Source organism: Sceloporus occidentalis, unplaced genomic scaffold (genome assembly GCF_023333645.1).
Source record: "Sceloporus occidentalis isolate IW3139 unplaced genomic scaffold, rSceOcc1.0.p SCAF_2, whole genome shotgun sequence".
Taxonomy (NCBI): domain Eukaryota; kingdom Metazoa; phylum Chordata; class Lepidosauria; order Squamata; family Phrynosomatidae; genus Sceloporus; species Sceloporus occidentalis.
The window spans coordinates 57,641,070-57,667,929 of record NW_028316982.1 but is presented as its reverse complement, the minus strand read 5'-3'; the positions used below and the strand labels follow the sequence as shown (position 1 = coordinate 57,667,929).

The 26,860-nt window shown below is 40.9% G+C and overlaps 1 protein-coding gene across 4 annotated transcripts in view; it reads left to right on the top strand.

The window, feature by feature from the left end:
* ARHGEF4 (Rho guanine nucleotide exchange factor 4) overlaps positions 1 to 26,860 on the top strand; it is a 226,773-nt gene that overhangs the window by 181,805 nt on the left and 18,108 nt on the right. For 2 of the 4 annotated variants that reach the window (XM_089509561.1, XM_089509562.1), the window contains one exon: positions 25,106 to 25,285. In XM_089509561.1, the coding sequence (XP_089365687.1) occupies positions 25,106 to 25,285 (180 nt within the window). Of the gene's footprint in view, positions 1 to 15,254; positions 15,450 to 16,186; positions 16,270 to 25,105; positions 25,286 to 26,860 lie in introns of those variants that run through there. The other 2 variants (XM_089509564.1, XM_089509563.1) reach the window with 2 other exon arrangements.

The window sequence follows — 26,860 nt, the reverse complement described above, 5'->3', positions numbered from 1 at the left end:
TCAGCACTGGGTTTCTCTTGGACTTGATGCTACCTGTGGAGTTACAGAGTATTATTAGTGTCTAGGAGATGTGATATCCATTTTAGGATGATACAAGGCTGGTAGGATGACCAAGGCTGTATCTGCACTGCAGAAATAATCTAGTTTGAATCCACTTCAACTGCCATGGCTCAATGCTATGGAATTCTGGGCATTGTAATTTTGTGAAACATTCAGCTTTCTCTGTATGAGAGCTCTGGTGCTATAGCAAACTACAGCTCCCAGAATTCCATAGAACTGAACCATGGCAGTTAAAGTGGTGTCAAACTGGATTATTTTTGCAGTGTGGATACAGCCTTAGCCTCTGTAATTCATGTACTGGCATTCAGATTAGACTTTATTCTTTTACTCTGTGTGGACTACCTTTCAATACAGTTTTGGCATTTCATTGGGTGTTTACCAATATGCCAGTGTGGGGCAGGCAATTGGAAAATGTACAATATTGCATCCATTGCACTGGTTACAGGTGCATTTCTAGGACAGCTTTAAAGTGCTCATGGTGACCTTTAAAGATTTAAACCATTTGGGACCAGAAATATGATCCCCACATCATACAAATATATCCAGGCCATGAGATCCCCTGTTCAAGGCCCTGCTGGGGGGTTTGCTTATACATACATGGCGCCATATAGTTCAAGCACACATGTGGGGAGGGGGGCAGGAGGCTCTCTTCCTTTTGACGTTACAGGATGAACCCCACAAATTGGATCATGGGCTGGTCCTGTTAATAACATCAGTAGGATCGGTTGGTACTAGAGCCTGGGTATTCTTGATTTTGACCTCATGTTTACTGTACTCTCTCCCAAAGCATTTGTGGTTGTACAGATTTTTAATTGGGCCTTAAAAAGCCATGTATTGCATTTTCTTCAAGGATTTATAGTGTGGTTGGTCTTGAAACTGTATTTAAGTAGCAGCACTTGATTATCATGGTGTGTTGCTGTTTGAATTGGTTTATGTTGATGCTTTAAATGGTTTTGTCTGTTGATATATCATGTTGTATTGTACAGTTATTTCTGTAAGCCACTTTGTGAGAGGACATGGCCGAGAAATAAACAAGCAACCAAACAAACAAACAAGTCAAACAATGAACACCTAAGGATAACTTGAAATAGTTTTCCTCACTAATTTTCTGGCAAGGGTATTTAGTATAATATTCTACACTGTGGCATTCAGAAAACAGAATGTTATTTTCTTTGCTTCTCTAACATAGCTGACTGGAATGGCTCCCTCATGAAGTTCCTCCATGCAGAGCTTGGAAAAGTTACTTATTGGGACAATCTCAGAATCCCCCCTGGCAAGATAACCTCTGGCCATGCTGATTAGAGGAGTCTGTACATTGTATTCCAAAAATGTTAACTTTTCCAAGCTCAACATAAATGGAAGTTTCCATGGTATATTGTTTGCTTCTTGAATTAGAGAGCTATCAGCATGGCAAAACAACCACCACCCTCTCCCAATAAAATCCCAATCATTTGGTTTCTTGATAATATTTTATTAGTTTTCTTTCAAAAAACTATTCTTATGCAGAGATGGAAGGGGTCTTGTGACATAATTAAGACCAGTTTGTGTGAGCATGAGCTTTTATGGACTACAGTCCAGATACAACTGAGGAATTCGATATCTTCAGATGCAAGTGCAGATGTCCATGAAAACCTATGTATGACAGCTGAAGGTGAAAATACTCCTAGTTGTCAACCTTGCCTGAATATTCAGGAGAAGGCTTAGATCTCGTACCCTGTGCTGTACAGCTGGTTCTTTGAAGAGAAAGCAGACCCTTTCAGAACAGGCTCCATACTTTTTCTCAGAACCTCCAGTTAACAATGTTTCCCTCTTCCCTGAATTAAGCTTCATTGTGTTCTCCATTGTTAACTGAGCTCAGACACTGCTTTGGAATTCGTAGCTGTTCCCCATGAATATCCTCTCTAGAAACAGATTTGCAGTAAGTGGTATCCAAGGCCATCCCTGTCATTAAAGAGAGTGAGAGGACTACATCAGGCATCAGATGCAAGAGGGCACTAGTAACAGCCTTCTGGTTGTTTTCCATAGCCTTCTGGCCGTGTCCCTTTATTAGAGGGCAGAGCTATCTATGCCATGCAAACTTTATGTCACTTCCAAAAATCAGCCTTTCACCTCAGGTGTGGTGTTGTATAGCTTCTTTTGAACAAAGATTCAATTTAGTATATGTATTCATAGAATCATAGAATCATAGAATCATAGAGTCATAGAATCGTAGAGTTGGAAGAGACCACTAGGGCCATCCAGTCCAACCCCCTGCCATGCAGGAAATCCAAATCAAAGCATCCCTGACAGATGGCCATCCAGCCTCTGTTTAAAGACCTCCAAGGAAGGAGACTCTATCACCTTCCGAGGAAGTGCATTCCACTGCCGAACAGCCCTTACTGTCAGGAAGTTCCTCCTAATGTTCAGGTGGAATCTTTTTTCCTGTAGCTTGCATCCATTGTTCCGGGTCCTGTTCTCTGGAGCAGCAGAAAATAAGCTTGCTCCCTCCTCAATATGACATCCTTTCAAATATTTAAACAGGGCTATCATATCACCTCTTAACCTTCTTTTCTCCAGGCTAAACATCCCCAGCTCCCTAAGTCGTTCCTCATAGGGCATGGTCTCCAGACCCTTCACCATTTTTGTCGCCCTCCTTTGGACACGCTCCAGTTTCTCAATGTCCTTTTTGAATTGTGGCGCCCAGAACTGGACACAATATTCTAGGTGGGGCCTAACCAAAGCAGAATACAGTGGCACTATTACTTCTCTTGATCTAGACACTATACTTCTATTGATGCAGCCTAAAATAGCATTGGCCTTTTTAGCTGCCGCATCACACTGTTCACTCATGTTCAACTTGTGGTCTACTTGGACTCCTAGATCCCTTTCACACGTAGTTTCATTCAGCCAGGTGTCACCCATCCTATATCTGTGCATTTTATTTTTCCGCCCTAAGTGCAATACCTTACATTTCTCTGTGTTGAATTTCATTTTGTTAGCTTTGGCCCAGCTTTCTAGTCTATTCAGGTCATTTTGAATCTTGATCCTGTCCTCTGGGGTATTAGCTATTCCCCCTAATTTGGTGTCATCTGCAAATTTGATAAGTATGCTCCCAATTCTGTCATCCAGGTCATTGATAAAGATGTTGAATAGCACTGGGCCCAGGACAGAGCCCTGTGGGACCCCACTGGTCACTTCTCTCCAGGATGAAAAGGAGCCATTGTTGAGCACCCTTTGGGTTCGGCCGGTCAACCAATTACAGATCCATTTAACAGTTCCTTTGTCTAGCCCACATTTTACAAGCTTGTTTGCAAGAATGTCATGGGAAACCTTGTCAAAGGCCTTACTGAAATCAAGATATACTATATCCACAGCATTCCCTTCATCTACCAAGCTGGTAATTTTATCAAAGAAAGAGATTAGGTTTGTCTGGCATGACTTGTTTCTCTGAAACCCATGTTGACTTTTTGTGATTATGGCATTGCCTTCTAGATGTTCACAGACTCTCTGTTTAATGATCTGCTCCAGAATCTTTCCTGGTATTGATGTCAGACTAACTGGACGATAATTGTTGGGATCCTCTTTTTTCCCCTTTTTGAAGATGGGGACAACGTTTGCCCTCCTCCAGTCAGCTGGGATCTCTCCTGTTCTCCAGGAGTTTTCAAAGATTATTGCCAATGGCTCCGATATTACATTTGCCAGTTCTTTTAATACCCTTGGATGGAGTTCATCTGGTCCCGGAGACTTAAATTCATTTAGATTAACAAGGTGTTCCTCTACTATCTCTTTACTTATTCTGTGCTGAAATTCCCCTATTCTGTCCTCTGCTCCATTATCCTCAGGTTGAGCACCCTTTGCCTTTTCTGAGAAGACTGAGGCAAAGAAGGTGTTGAGTAATTCTGCCTTTTCTCTATGTCCTGTTAGCATTTTGCCATCTTCTCCACGCAGTGGCCCTACCGTTTCCTTCTTCTTCCTCTTGCTGCGGACATATCCAAAAAAGCCCTTTTTATTGTTCTTAACCTCTTTAGCAAGCCTGAGTTCATTCTGCGCTTTAGCTTTTCTGACTTTACCCCTACACATGCCTGCTATTTCTTTGAATTCCTTTTTCGTGATTTCCCCCTTTTTCCATTTCTTATACATTTTCCGTTTCAAACTTAGCTCGGTTGAAAGTTCCTTAGTCATCCATCCTGGTTTCTTGAGACACCTCCCGTTTTTCTTTCTCACTGGAACTGTTTGAAATTGTGCCTTCAGTATCTCCCTTTTGAGAAAGTCCCATCCGTCCTGAACTCCTTTATCTTTTAGTATTTCTGACCATGGAATCGCCCTCAATACTTCTCTAAGTTTACTGAAATCCGCTCTCCTAAAGTCTAGGATGCGTGTCTGACTCTGCCTGGCTTCTCCTCTCCATTGTATAACAAACTCCAGGAGAACATGGTCGCTTCCACCTAAGGATCCCACCACTTGCACCCCATCAACCAAGTCATCCTTGTTGGTTAGGATCAGATCTAAAATAGCTGACCCCCTTGTTGCCTCTTCCACCTTTTGGACCATGAAATTGTCTTCCAGGCAAGTGAGGAATTTGCTAGACCTTGAGGATTTTGCTGAGTTTGACTTCCAGCAAATATCAGGATAGTTGAAGTCGCCCATCACTACTACATCTCTCTTTTCTGACTGTGTGGTCATCTGTTCTAGAAAGATATCATCCAATTCCTCAGTCTGACTTGGGGGTCTGTAGTAGACTCCCACCGTAACACCCTTGTTGTTTCCCTCCCCTTTGATTCTTATCCAGATGCTCTCCACCTGGCTTCCATGATTGATGTCCAGGATCTCTTCACTGGTGTAAATATCTCTGACATATAGTGCTATTCCTCCTCCTTTCCTGTTTGGCCTATTTCTCTTAATAAGGTTATACCCCTCTATTTCCACATTCCAATCATGAGACTCATCCCACTAGGTTTCAGTGATGCCTATTATATCATATTTGCTTTGTTGTACTAGGAGTTCGAGTTCATCTTGCTTATTTCCCATGCTCTGTGCATTAGTGTAGAGACATCGCAGACCATGGTTCCCTTTTACTTGCTGCCTGTGCAAGTTTTTTTGCCTCCCACTGCTGGGTCCTTGCACTGTTTGCCTTGTTTCCTCTATGTCAGTTTGACTATTTTCGCCATCCCTTTCGCCTTCCTTAATATTGTCTCCCTTCCCCTCAGAACTCAGTTTAAAGCTCTCCTGATCAAGTTCTTGAGACTGTTGGCAAAAACATTTCTTCCAACTGGCGTGAGATGCAACCCGTCTGTTGCAAGAAGTCCCTCCTCATGGAACCGCAGCCCATGATCGAAGAATCCAAATCCTTCTCGGCGGCACCATCTGCGAAGCCAGTTGTTCACATCTGCTATTTTCCTCTCCCTTCCTGGACCATGCCCTTCAACTGGCAGAAGAGACGAGATGACAACCTGTACATCCATTCCTTGCAGCTTCCTACCAAGCGCCTCGTAATCCCTTTTGATGTTCTGAATGCTGTGTCTTGCAGTATCATTAGTTCCCACATGGACCAAAAGGAAGGGGTATTGGTCAGTAGGCTTGACCAGTCTTGTCAGCCTCTCTGTCACATCACGAATCTTTGCACCTGGAAGACAACACACCTCTCGAGACATCTTGTCAGGCCTACAAATCACTGCTTCTGTACCCCTCAGCAAGGAGTCCCCCACTACGACCACACGCCTCCTCCGAGGCTTAGCAGCGACTGTTCCCTTGGGTGGGACTCTCAGGCTCCCCTGCTCTGTCCCAGAAGTCTGTCCAGGCTGCTCTTCTTCATCCTCCTTGATAAGGGAAAGAGCTTCAAATCGATTCTCTAGCTGCAAGCTCCCCGAACAATTCCTTCTTGGCTTACTTCTCTTTGTGACATTCCTCCAGCTGTCTACCTCCTCTGTTTGGCAAGTGACCTCTTCCACCCTAGCATCTTCCTCTGCGTGGTACTCATCCAAGATGGTTAGTTCTATTGAGTCCAGGAAATCCTCTTGTTCCCTAATATGCTGAAGTGTAGCTACTCTGGACTCCAGCTGCTGCACTTTCTCCTCCAAGAGTGCTACCAACTTGCACTTGGTGCATGTGAAGTTCTCCACTTCTGTAGGCAAGAAGAGAAACATCCCACAAGAGTTGCAGGCGACTGTGGCAGATCCCTCGTTGTCCATACTGCAAGTGCCAGTCCAGTCAGTTGTTATGTATACTGGGGAGGGTATGCCATTTTATCCTTTCCCTCTTGTAGAAAAATGCCTTGAGCTTGCCTTGCTACCCTTCTAAGCTTATGGTATTGGCCTCCTCATTCGCAGCTTTCTGTTGTGCCAAATCCTATTTTAGGTGGTAAGTTTCTTTACCTAGCAAGTAGAGATTAATGCGCACCCCACTGCTATCAGGGTTACAAATGGATTCTGCTAACTTTAAAAAATGAATGGTAAGAATATTTGCAAGTAAAGAATTCTTCAGCTGGTGGGGGAGAAGATCCTGTAGGTTATGTGAGATCAAGGATGACAGCTGCCAGTGCTAGGTGGAAAATCCATTTGTGAAGAGTCCAATGAGTTTGGGCAGTAGTATAAGGTCCCTCTAAGGCATAGCTATACTGTTCTCCCATTGCCTGCCAGGCAGCCTCTACTGAACAACAGCAGTTGTACACATTGGAGCAAAAGCCAAGGGGTGTTGCTAGGATTCATGAGCACATTTGCTCCAACCTTGTAAAAATCCCCCACCCTGGATTGTACCACTCCAGGGGTATATCTACACTATACTATTATAGCAGTTTGATGCCACTTTAACTGCCATGCTCTATCCTACTGAATCCTGGGATTTGCAGCTTGGTGAAGGACCTGAAATTCTCTCCTAGCATTAACTCACTCTTCTGATCTAGAGTACTAGAGCTCACTATAGAAGAGAACTCCAGGACTCCCATCAAATTATAAGTATCAGGATTCCACTGCATATATCTATGACAATGTTAACAAGATTCCAAGTTTCAGGAAGTGTTGATGCTCAATGAAACAAATTCCCAAGTACACAGAATAGCAACAAGTCAAGTAAAACTCTTTTCATCAACACTATTTTTTAGCTTACGTCCTTACCTGAATGCTGTGTCGATCTGCAAATACAGGTATACCTCAGTTACTAAAGTACATGTGTTCCTGGGCAATTTTTTTTCTTTCTTTCACGAGCTTCCACTTTCCTTATAACTTCTATTTTGCTCTGTCAGTCTATGATTTTTTTTTTTTAACATACTAGAGGTAGCTAGTGAGGCAAGCTAATCTGCTTTCCCATTTTCCCTCTGTTTTCCTGTTCCTGTAGGATTGGTATGGGATTCTGGAGACAGCTGTTGTTTACCTTGCTTGTTGTAGGCAAGTACACACAGTTATCTTAATAAGGGCTAGAGTCCAATCCCATTCTTTCTCAGCTCATGTTTTTATTCCATTGTTTACTACAGATATGCTGCTGCAACCTCATGCTTGAAGTCTGTGTTTCTCCACCTCTCCTTCACCATCTTTCAAAGCTTCCATCTATACAGAGGATGGGCAGCCGAAGGTAGGGGCTAGGGAATCCTTAAAGTGACTTTGTAAAAAGAAGCTTCTTTGTTAGAGGCTTTGTAAACTGAAGTATGTCAGTATAAGGATTCCTTGCCTTTACACCATTATGTCATTTTAAAAAGAATTAAATTGTCTCTGCTTAGAGAGGTGACTCATTCAAAGTGCGCTCAAGCTTCAACCTCACTACAATAAGAAGAGAATAATAAAGCTTCAGCATTCAGTGGCATTGTAAGGCTTGCGGAGGAGGTGGCGGTGAAGAAAAAGGGGGGCAGGCTGAGAGGAGAAGACAAGTTGGTTTTGTCTCTGAGTACACAATGCTGGTAATTACATTTAATTCTCACCTTCGGGGAAGAAACAGCAGGGAGGCCTTGCCTCATCTTTTCTGCCAAAAAAGAAAGCTTCACATGATTCAGAAATGGCTTTTAACCTGGGATTAGACAATTTATGGGGGATAGGTTATTAGCTAAATGTTTAATGGAAGTATGCTACTGAATGCAAGTTCTGGGAGGGATTGGGGCAACAGCAGCACGTGAGTGCGTAGTCCTGTCTGAGTTTTGGCAAGTTACAATTTTTTGGACTACAGCTCTTAGAATCCCCCAGCCATCATGAGTTCTGGTCTCATGCTATCTTAGAGTGGTAGTTCAAAAAAGTTGCTTTTCAAAGCTAGTTCCAGCAGGATGAATAAAATCACAGAGTTGGAAGCGGACCTGCTCAGTGCAGGATCTCCAACTAGAATATTCCCAACAGGTAACTGTCCAGCCTATTTCTACCATCTGAAGCAGAATAGAATGAGTCTGCACCCTCATCCGTGTTGCAGCCCTTAAGGTAATTAAAGAGTGTGATCATGTCATCATTCAGTCTTCTTTTCTCCATGCTGAACAAGCTCAGCTCTTTCAACCTCTTTTCATGTTTTGTTGTCTATACCTTTTATTATCCTCTTTGCCCTTCCCTTAATTCACTCCAACTTGTCTATATCCTTCTTAGAATGAAACACTGAGACCTGAATGCAGTATTCAAGATGAGGTCTGACCAATACCGAATATTGTAGGATCAGTGGCATCAGTAGGCAGTGAGTGTGTGTGTGTGTATGACACTACTGTTCCTCAGACTCCTACTTTTTGGGAGAAATCGGCTGTGACTTTCATCTGCTTCCCTTTAAAATGCTTTAAAAGATGGCGGGAGTGGGGTGAAGCTCAGTGGGATGAGAAAGGAGAGGGTCCAGAATTTTTTAAAATTCAAATTTCAACATTTCAAATGTTAATCTTTTTTTAAAAAAATGTTTTTCTTTAAAAATATCTCTTTTTATCAGATCTTCACTATGCATCTGTAAATATATTTAGGTCATGCATATGATATTGTAATTTGAAAATATAATTTTAATTTTGCTAGTTGTTTATGTCACAACTATTAGCATTACACTCAGTGCTATATGGGAATTATGACTGACAAATAACATTAGTGCAAGAAAGCATCGCTAAGGATTCTGTATGGTGTGAAATGGGAGGAGGTCAATGGAGGGGAGTAACACCATGAGTTACCACACTGGGGGACACAAACCCTAGGGATGCCACTGAGTAGGACTATTGCAGCCGGCCCTCCCTAGTCACTGATTCAATCATTCACAGATTCCCAAAAGCAAATCTTGTTTTTGTAATTTTATTTAAGGGTCACCATTTATGCCATTGTATTTAATAGGATTTGAGCATCCATGGATTTTGGTACCCAAAGGGGGTCTTGGAACCAAACCCTAATGGATGCCAAGGGCCCACTGTATTTCCCTCAACTTGGAAAGTATGATTCTGTTAATGAAGGCTGAGATAACATTTCCCTTTTTTGTTGCAGCACCATACTACAGTGGTCCCTTCCCTTATGCAAGGGATCAGTTGTGGACCCCCAGCCCCCCCACGTAAGGAAAATTCTGCATATGCTCGAGCCCCATTAAACTAATGGGGCTCATGCCCAAGGCAGTGCGGCAGTGCAGCGGAATGGCACCATGGCAGCACACACCATGGGCACATGCACCATTACCGTTTCCGGCGTGTGGCACCACTTCTTCCAGCATGGCTTTCAGCGTATGCTGAAAGCCGCATGTATCATGCCCACATATGACGCGGGCACACTGTACTTACTTATGTTAAATAATAACAATAATCAAAATAAATAATCAACAATAATCCCAAAGTCCTTTTCACATATAGTGCAACTTGAGCCAAGTATCCCCATCCACCTCATTTGTGGCTTTAATGTAGAATTTGCAATTGTTTCTACTGAATTTCATTTTGTTAATTTCAGCCATATTTTCTAGTTGATAAAGGTCTTTTGAATTCTGTTCCTGTCTTCCAATGTGTTAGCTACCCCTCCCAGTTTTGTGTTATCTGTAAATTTGATCAGGATTCCCTCCATCCCATCATCTAAATCATTGATAGTATTGGCCCCAGGACAGAAACTCCACCTCCATTTGAGACCTCCATCCAGTCTGAAGCTTATGACAACTCTTCAAGCATGGTATTCCAACCAATTATGGATCCATCTGATGGTGTTCCCATCTATTCTGTATAGTCCATATTTAGGCAGTTCGCTAATCAAGATATATTGGGGTATTTATCAAATGTTTTCCTGAAAACCCAGATAAATAATATCCACAGCATTCCTATCATCTATTAAACTAGTTACCTGGTCAAAACAAAAAAAGATTTAAGGTTAGTTTGGCAGTATTTGATCTTGACAATCCCATGCTGGCTCCTATTAATCATTGCATTGTTATCAAGATATTTGTAAACAGACTCCTGTATAATCTGCTCTAATATATTTACTGGTATTGAGGCCAGGCTGACTGGCTTGTTGTTCTCTGGGTTATCTTTTCCCCATATTTAATAGAAAGGAACAATGTTTGCCTGTCTCCAGTTCTTTGGCACTTAGTTTTCTCAAAAAATGATGGCAAGTAGTTCAGAGAGTATGTCAGCAAATTCCTTCAATATTCTGGAATGAAGTGCATCTGGCCCTGAAGATTTGAACTCATTTAGGTTAACAGATAAAAATGATTCTTGACTATCTCCTTGTCAATTTGGATTTGCAATCTGGATCCTTTGCCAAGATGTCTGCTGATCGATGGAAACACACAGCTCTCTTTTGGAGGGAAAACTGAAGCAAAATAGGTGTTGAGTAGTTCTACCTTTTCATCATGATCTCTTAGCATTTTACCATTCTTCCTTCCATTCAAAGACTCCCCAATTACAATGGGACTGTATCAGATAGAGTCATATAGAGTTCTAAGCAGATATAGCTGTATTCTGTTCTATGTGGTTCATACTATACACATGAACAGGGGGTGGGTGGGGACATAATGCATATGGCATCATAAAAAGGATTAGAATTTCTAACTCCCAGCTTGCATTCTGGTCAACACGGTAAGGAGAACAGCTGAATATGATTTAGAACTACATACCATTGTGGAATTTTCACATTTAATGAATGCATACACATTCTCACCCAAACTATTCTCCACTTAGGAATGTTTTCTAACTTCAGTTAATTGTGAGTGTTGAATTATTTAATATCATTTATTTTCACAAGAATGAACAACGTAAGAAAGACTGGAAACACTGTTTATAGAATGCCATCTCCTTGGAAGCCTGATTGGCATCAACTTTTAGGGACCAAGTCTTTTAAATAAAGTCTTTTGGTCCTTATCTATTTCTTTTTGGTGTACATGTATATAGTTTTAATTGTGTTAGTCTTTTCTTCTGTTTTAACTTAGTGATCTGTTTTTAATTCTATTTTTATTATTTTATAGTTTTAATCTTGAATAGTTTTAAACTTTTATGCAGTTTTAATTATATGCTGCTATGAAGTCTTATGATAAAGGACAGGATAGAAATATTTTTACATAAAAATGAACAAATCCCTATATATTAGTCCCTATATGTTAGTGTTTCCTTTATATTAGCATTCAAAGAGGAAAAAATAGACTGTGCACCCCAACTTTTCTCATAATGAAATGGTCCCCAGGAATCCCTGGCTTAGACTAGCCTCAGTCTACTTTTGTAATGTGTGAAAGAATGCTAAGGCAACTATTTGCGGATTTTAGCTCATGCTCCCAGGCCAAACACTGTATAAAGGGGGCTCTGATACTTATCTGCTGTTTTCTTGATTTATTCCTCAGCCCAAGGCACCATGCTGGATGCTTAGGAAGCTTGTTTTGGAATGAACAAATGATGCTATCAGCAATTCTTTGAATTTTCTGTTATTTTGAGCAAAAGCATTCATGACATGGTGAGATAACGTACAGAATGAGAAACATACATATTTGTGCTGTGCTCATGAGTATGTTAAGCCCTGAATAAACTATAAACGATGGAATTAATTGCTTTTATCAAGCAAGGTCCCTTGGCTTGCTCTCCTGACCTTTTCTGATTTTTCCAGTGTTCCCAAATGCTCAGGATTTTCTGCACAGATGCAGTTTGAGAAAATGAAAACAACATAAGATGGAGCTTCATGACCTTGGATGAATTAATGACAGATTCAAAGAACAATGAGGAGCCCCTTGCTACCTCTTATTTAATCTTGAAATTATGTGGCATCTGACAGAAACTTTTGTATACAAGGCAAAAAAGAACAATTGTACTGCTTTGCTTGTCTGTTTTGGAACAGTACCACAGTACTGAAATCCCACCACTGTATTTTCCAAGATGTGCATCTTGGGAACAATATCAGGGTTGTTTGGGTTTTTTTTAAATGGTGCAACTCTTTTTCATTGACACGCAGTGATGCTTTAAAATGGGCGGGAGACCTCAGCCTTCCAGGGAGTCCAATCTGTCCCTTGGAAATTCCTAACTCATGACACCATCTTTTAGTGGTTTCCCAACGTCTGTATGAGTTTCCCCTTTTTATAAAGTAGAATGTATGAGGGTTCTGCTTATCCCTCTGCTGCCATCAACTGGGAGGACTTCTGTTTAACTCAGCCACTGCCACCAAATGTGAGGGCTTTCCCTTATCCCTCTGGCATAAATGTGAGGACCTCCTTCTGTCCCACCACTGTGTCCACCAACTGTGGGGACCTCTTAAATGCTCCTGTGGTTCCTGTGTGAGATTTTATTTATCTTCTATCCTCACCAGACACCAGCACTTTTTATTAACGGCTTCCAATACAGACATTGTGTCTATGCTCAGTTTTCCAATATGTAGAGTTCTTGGAGGCAAAAAGATATAATACAAAATAATATTTTTGATTATTTATTTAATACATCTAAATCACATCTCTCTCTCTCACACACACTCATCTCCTGACTCTGATCCTGGCTTTAACTCTCCTAACCATTCAGACTCCTAAATCCCATTCTCAAATCCCTAAAATTTACAGACTACTAATCTTAATTTTGACAGGCCCAACCCTCACTTGGGTCCAAAACACACTGCAGAAATAATCCAGTTCAAGACCACTTTAACTGCCCTTGCTCAGTGCTAGGGAATCCTGGAAATTGTAATTTTATTATGGCACTAGAGCTATCTGACAGAGAAAGTTAATGTCTCTCAAAACTAGTTTTTCCATTTTGGGGGAATTAGAATGTAAATAGAGCATTTCTAACTAATGGGCCACTGTTTTATTTTCCTTATTTGTTGACAGAGTCTTGTTAGAACTTGAGTAGATTCTGTATTCTGTTATTTTTGGTCGCATACTTTCTTTCTGAACCTGTCCAACACTGGAATGAGCCCAGAAGAATATCCTTGAAATTCTATGATTCAGACTATCATCATAGTATTTCCTATTTCTATGTATGGTTGTGAATGGTGGACCCTGCAGAAATGCCATCAGAAATAGAATAAACTCATTTGAAATGTAATGCTAGAGAATACTACGGCTACCATGGAGTGATGAAAAGATAAATTAGGGGTCCTAAGGGAGATAAGGTGTGAATTCTCACCAGAAGCGAAAATGATTAAACTAAGCCTATTGTACAATCAGCCCTTCTTATACACAGATTTTTTATACACGGATTCAAGCATCCACGGTTTGAAAATGTTCAAAAAAAGTATACATTTCAATTATCAAACCTTGATTTTCCATTTTTTATAAGGGACACCATTTTGCTATGTCGTTATATTTAATGGGACTTGAGCATACACTGATTTTTCCACAGGGGATCTTGGAACCAAACTCCAGCATATAACAAGGGTCCACTGTACTTTGCACATATCATGAGTTGACATAACTCTTTGGAAAAGACAGTAATGTTCAGTAATGCGACATGCAAATAGGAAAAGAGGAGGGCCACATTACAGATGGATTCACTCAATCAAGGAAGCCAGAGCTTCCTTGATCTTGAAAGACTTGAGTAGGCCTCTTGACGAATGAGGCTCAGTCTCTCATCCATAAATCAGACATGATAACAAATAACAACAAACAGACAACAATCTTGAGCTGAAAGAGGTTCCAAACTCCCTTGTTTTTAAAGCTAGAGTCACTGTCCGGTAAAGGCTCAGACACCCCCCTCCCCCAGGTCTTTTAGGAATATGCTTTTGATGGTCAGGTAGAAAGGAATTCTAAACTTTCCATTTTACTCTGACCCAAATCTATTATTTCCTCCTCTCTGCTGCTAATCAGTAAATCATGAATTACTGTCCATTCTGCAAGTGGCTCCTCTTTCCCATGGCTGCATTAAGATAGGATATCTAACCTACTGTTGTTGCTACTTTTTCTTACAACAACAGCTGAGCACTCAAAGAAATCCCTTATCCTCACTGTAGTTCTGGTTGGAACTGGCTACTTCCCCCATGTCTACTATTTTCAGTGTGGCATGCAGGGTGTATGTGAGGTGTTGGGTCCTATGCCAAGAGAAAGACAGGACATTAATTAATTAGGGGAGCAGTATTGGTGTAACCTCCCATTGTGAATAGCAGACAAAGCCCCCTGTTTCCTATCGAGGCTGTAACACTGCAAAGGGTTAAAGACTCCCACCCCTATGTTTTGATCCTAATCTAGTCATCCCTCCTTTATTTTGTTTTTTAAATGTATACAAGGCCAAATGATGTGGCAAAAGTCATGTCTATTCTGGCTCTAAGTTAAAATCACAGGGTGAGGTAGGAAAAGAGAACTGAATATACTCCATAGGAAGCCATCTATACTGGCTGGCAGAGGCAAAGATTCATCCCAATGGAGCCCTGGTGGAGCATTGGTTAAATGCTGCTACTGCAGTCATAACATTGTAAATTCGATCCTAGAGAAGGGCTTCAAAGTCCACTCAGCCTTCCATTCTTTCATAGGTCAGTAAAATGAGTATCCAACTTGTTGGAGGCAATTTTACAGCTCCTCTCTAATAAGGATCCACAGTTCCTATGAAGTTTTAGGATCCAACTTTTGAAAACATTTTATCATTCTATTTGAAAGTTGATACAGTCTGGTGAAAGCATCACACAGTAAAGATGGACTGATGGCTTACTGTCTGGTGATTTCACAGTTTATCAGCTGCAGGCTTAATACTGACAAAATGGAGTCACTTGCTGGCCTATACTACTGACTAGGAGTCCCAGGGCCACTGGGAGGTTGCACCCTCTGCCTTGCAGGAAGGCCATCATGGCAAGCTAGAATCCTCTGTGTTCTGGAGATGCAACCACTTCTTCCTTCCAGAAAGAACCCTGGGCTCCAACTGCCAGAAAGAACATTGGGTTCCAACTGCCATTTGCCTTGGGGCTGAAGAATGGAAGCACAGTCTGGGCTGAACTCATGTGAAGTAGTGGGTCAGTGGGACACAGAGAGAGTGGGGGATAGACAGGACAGTCAGACAGGGAGACAGAGTTTGTGTACATATTATCCTTTGCAAACTGCCTTGAGCATCATTGGATAGAAAGGTGGGTATTTACATAGATAAATATGCCAAAACATACTTTCAAACATACTGCCCTGTTGTTAGTTTAGAGTGGCTCATAGACTTGGCAATGAAACAGACTTTTGTTAAACCTGTCAAACAGATGACATTTTAAAATGGAGCTTGTGCTGGAGGAAAAGAGGCACAGGCCTCTGGCAACTGTTGATCCTGTGGCCAGTGGATGGAGCTAAGTCCATTGTCCCCCTCCTCTTTGTAGTCTTAGGGAAACAGATATAGGATTTCAGGATATACCAGCCTGCTAAAGCTCAGGTATTGGCATCAATAACCTCAGTGATCTCCACTGGTTACAGTTTAATTCCCCAAAAGCTGAATGGAGAGGCAGGAGCTGGCAGGGGTAAACTGGGATGGGAGAGAAGCCACTTTAGGGCTAAAGGTTGCTTGAAGCTGCTTAGAGCACTTTGTGGCTTTTAGATGGGCTTAAACTGTTTAAGCCGATTTAAGGCTTTAGATTGGTTTAAGTTCTCTGTGTCTTAGGGTTTAAGCATCTAACTATCCAAGTCTTTTAAAACATTTTGGGAGAAAAATATATTTGTTTTGTTGGATTGTCAGTCAGTTAAAGAATTACCATAATTCAATACATGCTATAGTATAAGAAAGTGAGAATTTTAAATTAGGATAGCACTTTCAATCTAAAAACAGTACGAGCATGTAAATTCATTGTCTGTGGGATTATCTTAAATGCATTCATTACTATCCAAGAACCCTCTGAGGCATAACTGGGGACTCCAGTGTGACTGCAGCCCTTTGTCTTCAGTGACAGGAGATACAATTGCAAACAATTGGTATGCAACTTTCATTTTCACAATGTCATTATAAAATATTAATTAATTACTTTAATTTGGAGACAAAATAAAATTAATTATCCATAATCATGTGAAGAATGCAGTAAAAATCAGATTTTAAAAATCCTTTAGTGACAGAAATTCTTTCCTGGCCTTCGCCCTTCCTGCCAAAAGCTGATGTGCCTAAAACTGTATTTTGTTTTGCAAACATAGAACAGCTATAATTTGATTTCAGGACATTTGGAAGATATAACCTCTCAGAGTGTGTCTGCAAAGTAGAAATAATGCAGTTTGACATTGCTTTATCTACCATGGCTCTGTCCTACAGAATCCTGGGATTAGTGGTTTTGTGAGGCACCAGTACTCTTTGGCAGAGAAAGCTACAGACCTTGTAAAACTACAAATCCGAGGTTTCGATAGGATGGAGCTACAGCACTTAAAGTGGTGTCAAATTGCAATATCTGTAGATACACCATCAGATTCTTTTGGACTAGTTTGTCAGTGGCAATTATGAAAATATGGAGGGACTCAGTTGGTCTTATTTTTTATATATACCTTTCACAGTGTTGACCCTGAGATAGAATCCTTGGATATCTCTCTCTCCAGAAGTTAATTTTAACTAATTATATGTGCTAATTAATTAGTCCCTTCACCTAACAAGAGCCTGGTACACACCTCTGGTTTGCAGCAGTCTGGGGTCGTACTAGGGTTGCGCGGTGGCAGAGCCGCCACATGCCATACAACCCTAGTTCGTGGCAGCGGCATGGACATGCGGCCTTATATCTACATGGGGCGCATCCATGACGTCACTTGTGCACCCCAGCCAAACATTGGGGCACAGAAGACACGTCACCGTGCTGCTGGAGGCGCCTGTGGTGCTCTAACAGCAGTGCGAAAAGGAGCTCCAAAACAGAGCTCCTTTTCGCCATGTGTATTGTTCCCGTGGCAACCAAATGGCCATAGGAACAATGCCAAGGAGAAAGGGGCTGGGTAGCCCCTTTCTCCCATGGCTCTGGCTGTCCGGGTGTCCGGGGGCATGAAGCCCCAAGGACACCCCTTTTCTGTGATAGGGAGGGCCAGCTGCAATAGTCCTACTCAGTGGCATCCTTAAGGTTGGTGTCACCTGGTGTGGTAAGTCATGGTGTCACTGGATTGGGGCTGCAGGGCTGCCAGTGAGGCTGCCCTGGCCCCAATCTGGAGTGAAAAGGGGTGGGTGCAGGTCGCCCCAAAGGAGTGGTCTGTACCGTGCCAAGGTTTAACACAGCACTCCATATTCCTGTGGTATAATGAATAAGAGGTTTTTCCTCATTATTTTTTGCAGGGCTGATCTTGAAAGGAAGAGAATGCTTGGAGAGTATTGTAGTTGTTCAAAGCTAGAGATGACAGGGGTTGAACTTGAACTTGGCACCTCTCTCTGCTGCATGCAAAATATGCACTGCAGCACTGATTTTTGTAATCGATGCTTCTTTATTCGAAGTGATTGGGGAGGTGGAGGATGACATTGCTCAATACTGCAGAGAGGGGGAATATTCTGCATATGCTCATATGAATTCAATATTTCAGATCAGAATTCCACACTATTGATTCACCAGCTGATAGGTGTAAGGTGTAAGGCTTTTTTTAAAGTAATGCTAACCACTGAACTAATTTATCAGCACTGACATTCAACTGATAAAAACTTGGCTTTCAAAAAAGAGTTTGGGTTGATCCCCCCTCCTGATTTATTTTTAATCCTGTTCCCATTTTTATTGCTGCTCATAGAAAATGTTGGTTGTTGGTTTCAATTCCCTTGAATTTTCTGTTAAATAAACAGGATCTACATTTGGGGGGGTGGTGGTGAAGAAAATCTCAAAATTTCACAAAGGACACTCAAGCTCAAAATATTTGAGGAAAGAGAGTTTTTTGTGTTGACTGGAACCCCAGTGGGCATAGAATGTATAGAAGACACCTGCTCATATTGAAATTGAGAGAATGTGGAACAGAATAAGAAAGCTATAAGAGATCAGGTTTAAGAATTTAAGAACTGTCTTGCTAAATCAGACAAAGTCTAATTTAAGAGCCAGCAACGTGTGGCTTTCCAGATGTTTCCAGTCTGCAACTCCCATCTTCCCCAGGTAGCACAACTAGTTTTGAGTGAAGATGAGAGTTGTAGTCCAATAACATCTGGAGGCCCCCACATCTGACATCCTGTATCTCACTAGTCCATCATTTTGTTTACAGCAAATACTAATGGAAAGTCACAGATTTTAGTTTTCACAACTATTTTTTGAAAGGGTAGTACATTATTTCAGGTCTAGGAAGCAGGGACTAGGAGGAAATGTTATTCTGGTGCAGATGGTGAAGCAGGCTTGGTTGCTAGCATGAAGCTGTTAGCAGTGCATTCAAGTTATGTGTTAGCAGAAAATACAATGATCTTTCTTCCTCTTCTTGTCAATTAAGAACTGAAGACACTATACAGTACTGTGTAAAGTGTGAAAGGTCAACTTGATGTTTTCTCCCACTTTGATATGTGAGTAAGGATTCCTTGCTGAGTGTAGTTTTTCAGTTACCTCTTTCACCTTAAACATTTGAGCTGCCATGCTTGTCTGCAAAAGTGCTGTAACCTTGTAGCAATGGTTGGCAAGCCATCTGCTTTTGGAATGCTGTATTGACCTGATTCTGTTCTGTGAGTTGGATGGCTCAGCAGTTCTTTAAAGCAGCTCAGCCTTTAAACTTGGCCTTGGCATACTAAGTGAATAATATCTCAATCCCTATTGAAAGTTTGCCATAACTGGAGGTTGAAATGTGTGACATGAAGACAGATTTCTCTTAATTTAAAAAATAAAACCTGTACATTCTGAAGGAAATGATGAGTTAACAGTTTGAGACACTGACAAGTGTTTTACTTTTTATGATATAGCTGAACTTGAAGCATCTGTTACAGGAGGATAGAGAAGGAATAACAATTTCTTCTTGCACATGCCTTACAATGCTTCTAAATAAAAGCTTGGGAAAATTTATTTCCTTATATACTATGGGATGGATTCAAAAATCTGCTTTCTTGTGTTTAAAAGAAACCTAACCCATTGGTTCTAGATTAGCAACAAAGGACCTAAACAGACAGGCCAAAATAAAGCTGCTTCGGGTCACTTTGGAGGTATGCTGTTTAAATGACACACGCAACCTAAGAGGCCAGAAGCTGCACCAAAGCTATGCTCCAGTCCTTAGGACTAGAGAATGGCTTTGGCTTGGCCTCTGGCCTCTTAGGACACATACATCATTTAAAGAGAATACCTCCAAAGTGACCTGAAGCAGCTTTATTTTGGCCTGTCTGTTCAGGCCCAAAATGCCCAAAAAAGCACAGTGGGTACCTATCGAAAAGTACTTCTTAAAGCCGGTGTGGGAATCATGAAGCCTTTCAAATGTTGCTGGAGTGCATGTCCCAGCAGCCTTAGCCAAGGAATACTGAGAGATTCTGTCCTACAAGAGTTTGAGGGTCTTTAGAGGTTAAATTTTTCTACTGCTGTTTTGCTGTGGTAGCAGCTTTGCCTTCTGAGTGGTGCTCCTCCCCTGCATCAAATTTACAGGTTGCGGGTGACTGGCCTACAAACCCATTTATGAGAAAGCCTTCTGATATATTGTATATCCTTTCCAAAGAACAGCTTTATGCTTAGTATTTTATGCAGCTGGTAGAAAAAGGGCTCATTTCTCAGCTCTTTGCAATAAAGTTTGTTCAACATTATTGGTGCTGAGTTATTATGGAGATGTTTAAGTAGAACGAAAGACATAAAAGATTTCACTGGATGAATGTTTTCTAAAACAGCCTTAATTCATGATTCATAAGCTGCAGGGGGAAGAGGTGCACTTACAAACTATTTACATCTCTTCACTTTTTAAATGTTGCCCAGAGCTTTTGCTGCACCATGCCAATATAACAACTGTGTGGAGGTGAACTACTTGAGACAAATGGGACCTGAGCAGTTAGGAGAATATGCACAGAGACATATAGCTTGGTAACATGGATTGTTATGCATAGAAATAAATTGCTTCCTTTCAGTGTAATTATCTTAACCAGGAATGGCTGTGGCTCTTTTTTCCTTTCCTCTTGGTTATATTTGTTTTGCTCCAACTCACAAGAATCTCTGGCAACAAATTATACTATTTCCCCTCCTCTCTCTATATGCTTTCTGACATCAAGCGGTAAACACACAAGATCCTTAGAGAAAACTTAATAGGATTTCAGTTTTTTAAAAGGAAACAAGTTGCAGCAGGGTGCCACCAGAAATAGCCAAAAACAGCTGCTGATGTGTAAAAATGCAAATGAGCACTTGGAGCACCTGGCTGGTACAGTGAATGTGTAGCTTGGAAGGTTTGTGTGGCATTTGGACTTTAGGTGTATTCCTATAAAAGTGAAAGACTAGTGTGAATAAACAGAAATAAATCTCTTTCACCTCTTAACTTACCTCATGGCAAACAATGCTGAATGGCAGCCTGCAGAAGGAACTGAAAGAAAGACTATGATGCTATCTTTCAACTTCTAGTACATTTGTTCATTCTTTCCACCAGTGTAACAAACTTGGGTCTGGGCTATATCACTTCAGGTGGGGAATTCATGCAGTTAAATTCTCTTCTATCCCTTCACCTCCAAATTAAAAAGCAAAACAAACCCTGAAAAAGCCACCAAAACACTGCATACGGAAAACTAAATGTCAAACAAAAGACTAGACCACAATCTTTCTCCTAGATAGACTGACAAGAGTCAGTATGGTAAAACTAGTTAAGACTAGTCCCTTCATCTAACAAGGGCCCGGTACACACTGCCGGTTTGCAGCGGCTTGGGGCAACTTTGGCTCAGAGGCTACTTCACTGAGCACAGTGTGAAAGTTCTGCAGATTGAACTATCCTATGGCTTTGTTCTCCATTCCTCAGGATTCACATTCCCACTACAATAGTCCTCCTCTGTGGCCATGGAAATGGGGAGTCAGAAGGCGGGAATTGATCCTCCAAAGGTTTCAATAAATTATGTGATTCTTTTGCATCTGGCTATGGGGACATAGTGAGATCCTTTTCCAGTTCTCTCCCTTCCAGTTCTCTACTAGCCACTGAATAGCAATGGAATGGTGTGGCTATCAGAGTGAAATGGTGACTTTTGAGGGTTTTTTTGTTGTGATGGGAGGAAAAGATTACCAATATCTGCAATAACCAATAAAAGAAATATTGGTGGTGCCTGTGACAGGATGCTGGGCTTAGTGCAGGATCTGGTTCCTTGTGTTCACCTGTCACTTGTGTGTGTTCTAGGTCAGAGCTCTTTCAAATTATGTTATGTGGCTAAGCAGGGACAGATCTACTACCCAGGGTCCCTTAGACGGAAACACCATTATCCAAGATCTCTTTCACGTTACATATTGATATCAGTTTAACTGCCAATGAATCTTGGAATTTGTAGTTTCATGAGCCATTTAGAATACTCAGCCAAAGAGCTCCAGTGTCACACTAAAATACAAATACCAGAATTCTGTAGAATGCAGCCATTGCAGTTAAAATTGTATCAAAGTGTTATAATTGTGTAGTGCAAAAGAAACCCAGCATAGGTGTGGGTCATTAACAATGTGTTGGCATGTCTTTAGCTCAGAGTTTCAGATGAGCTGAGTGCCTTTCCTGGAGCATATCAGCATGGTGCAATCATTTCTTTAAAAGGGCAGTAAGATATTTTCAGACCTTGGGAAAGTTATGTTTTGGAATGCACATCCTCAGAATCCCCAGCCAGCATGCTGGGAATTGTAGTCAAACAAAATTTTTCAAAGAGCTGTAGGTTCTTAGAATAATATAGGCACTATGGGCAGAAATATGTAACTGTCCACCACAGATGATAAACCAACTGGTACAATGACAGTCTCATGACTTTGGTTACTGTGATACTCAGACTCCCCTACGAACAAGTTCGTGCCCAAGAAGCTGTAATGTCCTTTTTAACTCTTCCAGCTAAACAAAAGAAGAAGAATTGCAAGGGGTGGGGAAAGGGATATTTGCTTAAATTTCCTGCAATCAGTTGCATATCCTTTGCACAATAAATTGCCAGAAAAGAATCTCCTTGTTTTTGCTTTGGCCGGTAGTATGGCATTAGGTACTGGATGGTGAACCCACTCAGGTTTTTAGCGTGAGTTTGACAGGAACTATCCAAGGTGCTGAAATTATTGTGGGGCTAATGACTCCTTTAATGTTTTGATCCAAATCAGAAGCGTGTTTACTATCTGATGACATTGGAGCCACCACCCTCCACTGGCATCACTTTTGCCTTAATTTACTGTTTATATTCATGTAGAAACCTAAAAGTTTAGGTTAAAAAAATTGATCCAAATAAACTGAGTCGACTTATCCATAGGTACTTTAATTCATGTGTGTATGTGTGTGTGTTTATCTCCATCTTCTGGTGAAAGGCAAGAGTTTAATTTGCCCTGGAAGCATTGACCCCCTTCTACTCTCTCATCCATTCAACCTTTAGTATGAGTACAAATAGTTATGCCTGCTGTAATTTTTTAAGCTCTTTGACATTGTTTTCCTTTACATCTTTCATTACATGCCCCTAAATTTTACCCTCGACTTATCCATGGATCATATCATAATCCATAATTTTGGCCCCCAAATCTGCCCTTGACTTATATATAAGGTCAACATATAGACAAGTATACAGTATACACTGTACCTTGTGTAGGTGGTTCTTCATTTCATAAATTATAGCATAACCTTATCATTTCACTCCATCTGTTGTCTTTTTTAAAATCAAAACACTAAATGCATAGGTATAATGGCTGACTCAGCTTCTCAGATTGTGTTCTTCTCAAATATGTTTATAATTAGCTTACTGTATAATGGTATGTCTGCAAAGCAAAGCAATCTTTCTGTTAACGCTTTCCTATTAGCCTTACTAAGTGAAGCACGAGAACAAATGGCACCGTGGACTGATTAATTATAAGCCTTGGAGTTGGCAAAAAGCTTATCTACATTTAAAAGTTAATATGATTCTCATATAATCTGATGATTTACCTGCTTGTGCAGAGACATGCATCTTATTATGCTGCTGAAATCCCTCCATGGTATCCTTTGTCATAGAAATTAAGCCAAGGATGGAGGAATTCTTGATCTATGAGAAGCTGGTGAACTCAGTCTGCCAGATTTAGCAAGGACTGGTGGGAGTTGCAGTTCTGTAATATCTGGAGGGTCAGCCTTTTCCCAACCCAACATGGCATTAAGACACATGACTAACAGCACAACGCTAGGAATACTCACTTGCACATAAAACCCATTGTATCCAATCGTGCTTCCAAGAAAGTATTCTAAGAATTTCTTGGGTTGTAGTTCTCTGTGTACTTACTTGTGAGCAAGCTCCACTGTGTACAGGTAGTACTTACTCTTGAGTAAATATGTATAGGTTTGCTATGTAAAGTGTGAAAATGGTCTTCTTTGGGAAACAATTTCAATGAACAAACTGATTGCTTTTCAACTGTGATTTGGAAATCACTTGATCAGACAGCAGGAGACAGAGATGTACCATGAGTGAGAACCCCATGGTCCTCCAGTTGTAGTTGAACTGCCATTCCCAGCAGCCACAGTCAGCATAGCCAATGATGAGGGTTGCTGGGAATGTCCATCTTGATATATACATACAGAGAATAATATGCAGAAGGAAAATAACCTGGCTGAATAAATGATGGGCCAATCCCATCAGGCCTCCCCAAAGGAACTGAGCCCTTCCCAGAAGGCATCTGGCTCCATCCTGGCTTCTGAGGGAGAGAGGGGTGGGCCAATCCCATCAGGCCTCCACAAAGGAACTGAGCCCTTCCCAGAAGGCTTCTGGCTCCATCCTCCACTCCCTTCCCCTTTTGTGTCATGTCTTCTTAGATTGTAAGCCTGAGGGCAGGGAACCATCTAATTAAAAGATTGGATGTACAGTGCTGTGTAAATTTACAGCGCTATATAAATAAAGCTTAATAATAATAATAATAATAATAATAATAATAATAATAATAATTGCTTATTTGTAACCCACAAGGCTCAGAAGGGCTGGATTGGGCTCTTACCAGAGCTAAAAAAAACCCCAAAAACCTCTAGCATGCCAGCTGATAGGGTGCTGAGAGTTGCATTCCAAAAAACAAAACAAAACAGCAACAACCAAAAACGTTTTCCAACCTGTGTCCTTTATCTTGTCTCAGTGGAACTCTGAAATCCAAAGTGTATGTTAATTCATTGTACATCATAATTGTAGGATGTGAACTTTTCCCAGATGATTCATAGTGCAGTACAGAAGGCAAGAACGCTCCAAATAATATTACATTACGGAGAAATGTTACACCACCATGTGGCCCATTAGGTCCTTCTGTAGCACAAACCCATTTGAAATTGATGATGTGGTGGAAAGATACATGTGTTTGATGTTTTGTGCACAGACACAAGTACACACACCTTCCTGTGATAACCTGTTGCATTCTACAGTGCTTTTGATACCTATGGAACTTCATGTATATGGCTTGAAAATTCCACCTGGATTTCTCCCAATGAGACATCTGACCATCTAGGCAGACCTCTTCAGCTGTCTGTGCAAACTGTAATGTATCCTGAACAGAGAGCAAATACACTGAGACTGTAACATTTTTCATGTACTCTTAAGACCTTCTCCTTATGCGATCCCCAGCTCAAATTTCAGAATGTCCCCAAAACACTGATGCGGTTCATGATCACCCCCCATATCAAGCTCCTTTCTCCAAGATGGTTCTTAGATGACAAAGGTTGGCTATAGCCAGGTGAGCTGGATCTCCTGCCAAAGATATGTTTGTGAAAATGTTTGTTTTCTCTCTTCCAGCTCATCAGTGATGGTGGTGTGGTGTACGCTGAAGCACTCTGGGATCATGTCACCATGGATGATCAAGAGCTAGGCTTCAAGGCTGGTGATGTCATTGAAGTAATGGATGCTACTAATAAAGAGTGGTGGTGGGGCAGGATCATGGACAGTGAAGGATGGTTCCCAGCCAGCTTTGTACGGGTAAGAGCCCATCTGTTGTGTTAAAAATGCTTTTGTTAACAGCAAAGTCTTTTGCAGGGAGGAGGCATGTTGAGGACACAAACGTTTTCTGAGGTTCCAGTAACTACACTGATACAATAGACACATATATAATATTTTTTCTAGCATTCTGTCACATCTGCTTATGCAGAGCTTGAGAATATTTTTTTTGGACAACTCCCAAAATATTCCCATGGTAGCTGAGCAATTTTGGGAGTCGTATTCAACAAGAGTAAGTAAGGCTGCTGGGAATGGCAGTTCAACTAGGCAGAAGTAGTATCACTGCCTTTAGATTCCCTTTATGTGGGCAGTAGCTATCAACCTGATTTAAGCAAGTATTAGTGTGTGAATCAGTGAATGCATTGAAGGGGTTGGCTGTAGTTCTGTACCCACTTGCCTGATAATAAGCTCAGCTGAACTCCACAGAGCTTGCTTCTGAGTACATATGGAGAGAATTACACAGTTAATATATCATTCATATTATTTTTATTTTTGCTCGGCTTTGAGTGGGAGAGCAAGAAGTGCGGAAGCAACCCTGGGGCAAGGGAAGAACAGAGGCAGACAGAAGATTCAGCATGTTTTTCATGTATGAATGGAACAAACACTTCTGAGGGTTGGAAAAACAAGAGTTATATGACACCTGAGCAATCTTAATCAGGAGCTATTGCTGCTCTCCACATTGAACTGAGTGTTTCCTTTTTTGTAACAAAAGGATTTCAGATCAATTTCTGTTAAATTAGCAGAGTTGCACCAGTATTTCTTAATTTTATTACCTTGGTTTTTAGGAATATTTCTGGATTAGGAATTGCATTCAGTAGATTAACATTGTTTGCTAGCAGGAAAGGAGATTTTAAATTTAGCTTGAAATCATGAAGAATGCTTGAGTGTTTTCTTATACCTATAACATAAGCAGCAAATTCATCTGAACAGTCGTGAAACCTGTTATTCATCCCAAAGTTTTTCAGGAGATTATTCTGCACAGAAATGTGTGTGTGTGTGTGTGTGTGTGTGTGTGAGAGAGAGAGAGAGAGAGAGAGAGAGAAATCTGGGAGTTAGTGCAAAAACAAAATACCTAGCCACATGTGAGTTTTTCCTTGATTCCTGTTTTCTACACAAAAACAACAAGCTTGCACAATAGAAACCTTACACACAGAACCTTGTGCACAAGCAGCAATCTTGCACAACAAATATCTTACATAACAAAAGTATTGCACAAAAGTAGAAGTTTTATAAAACAAAAATCTTATACAAAAAAGATCTTGCACAAAAATGGGCATATGTTTTTGTTGTTCAAGACTGTTGTTTTTGTGTAGAAAACAGCAATCTTGGACAGAAACCACAAATGGCTATCTGGAAACAGTGCTGTTGTTTTGCAAAACCTCACAGTTGTGAGAATTAAATAGTTGTATATTAGCATTGCTACTTCTCTGTGTGGAAAAGAGCAGGGCACCATTTTACTCTTCACCTGAGACAGTGGAAAAAAAATTGTCCAGCTCTGTAGAAATTCATTAATTTCCATCTTTTAACTAAAATCTGAGCTGAAGCAGAATTCAGGAG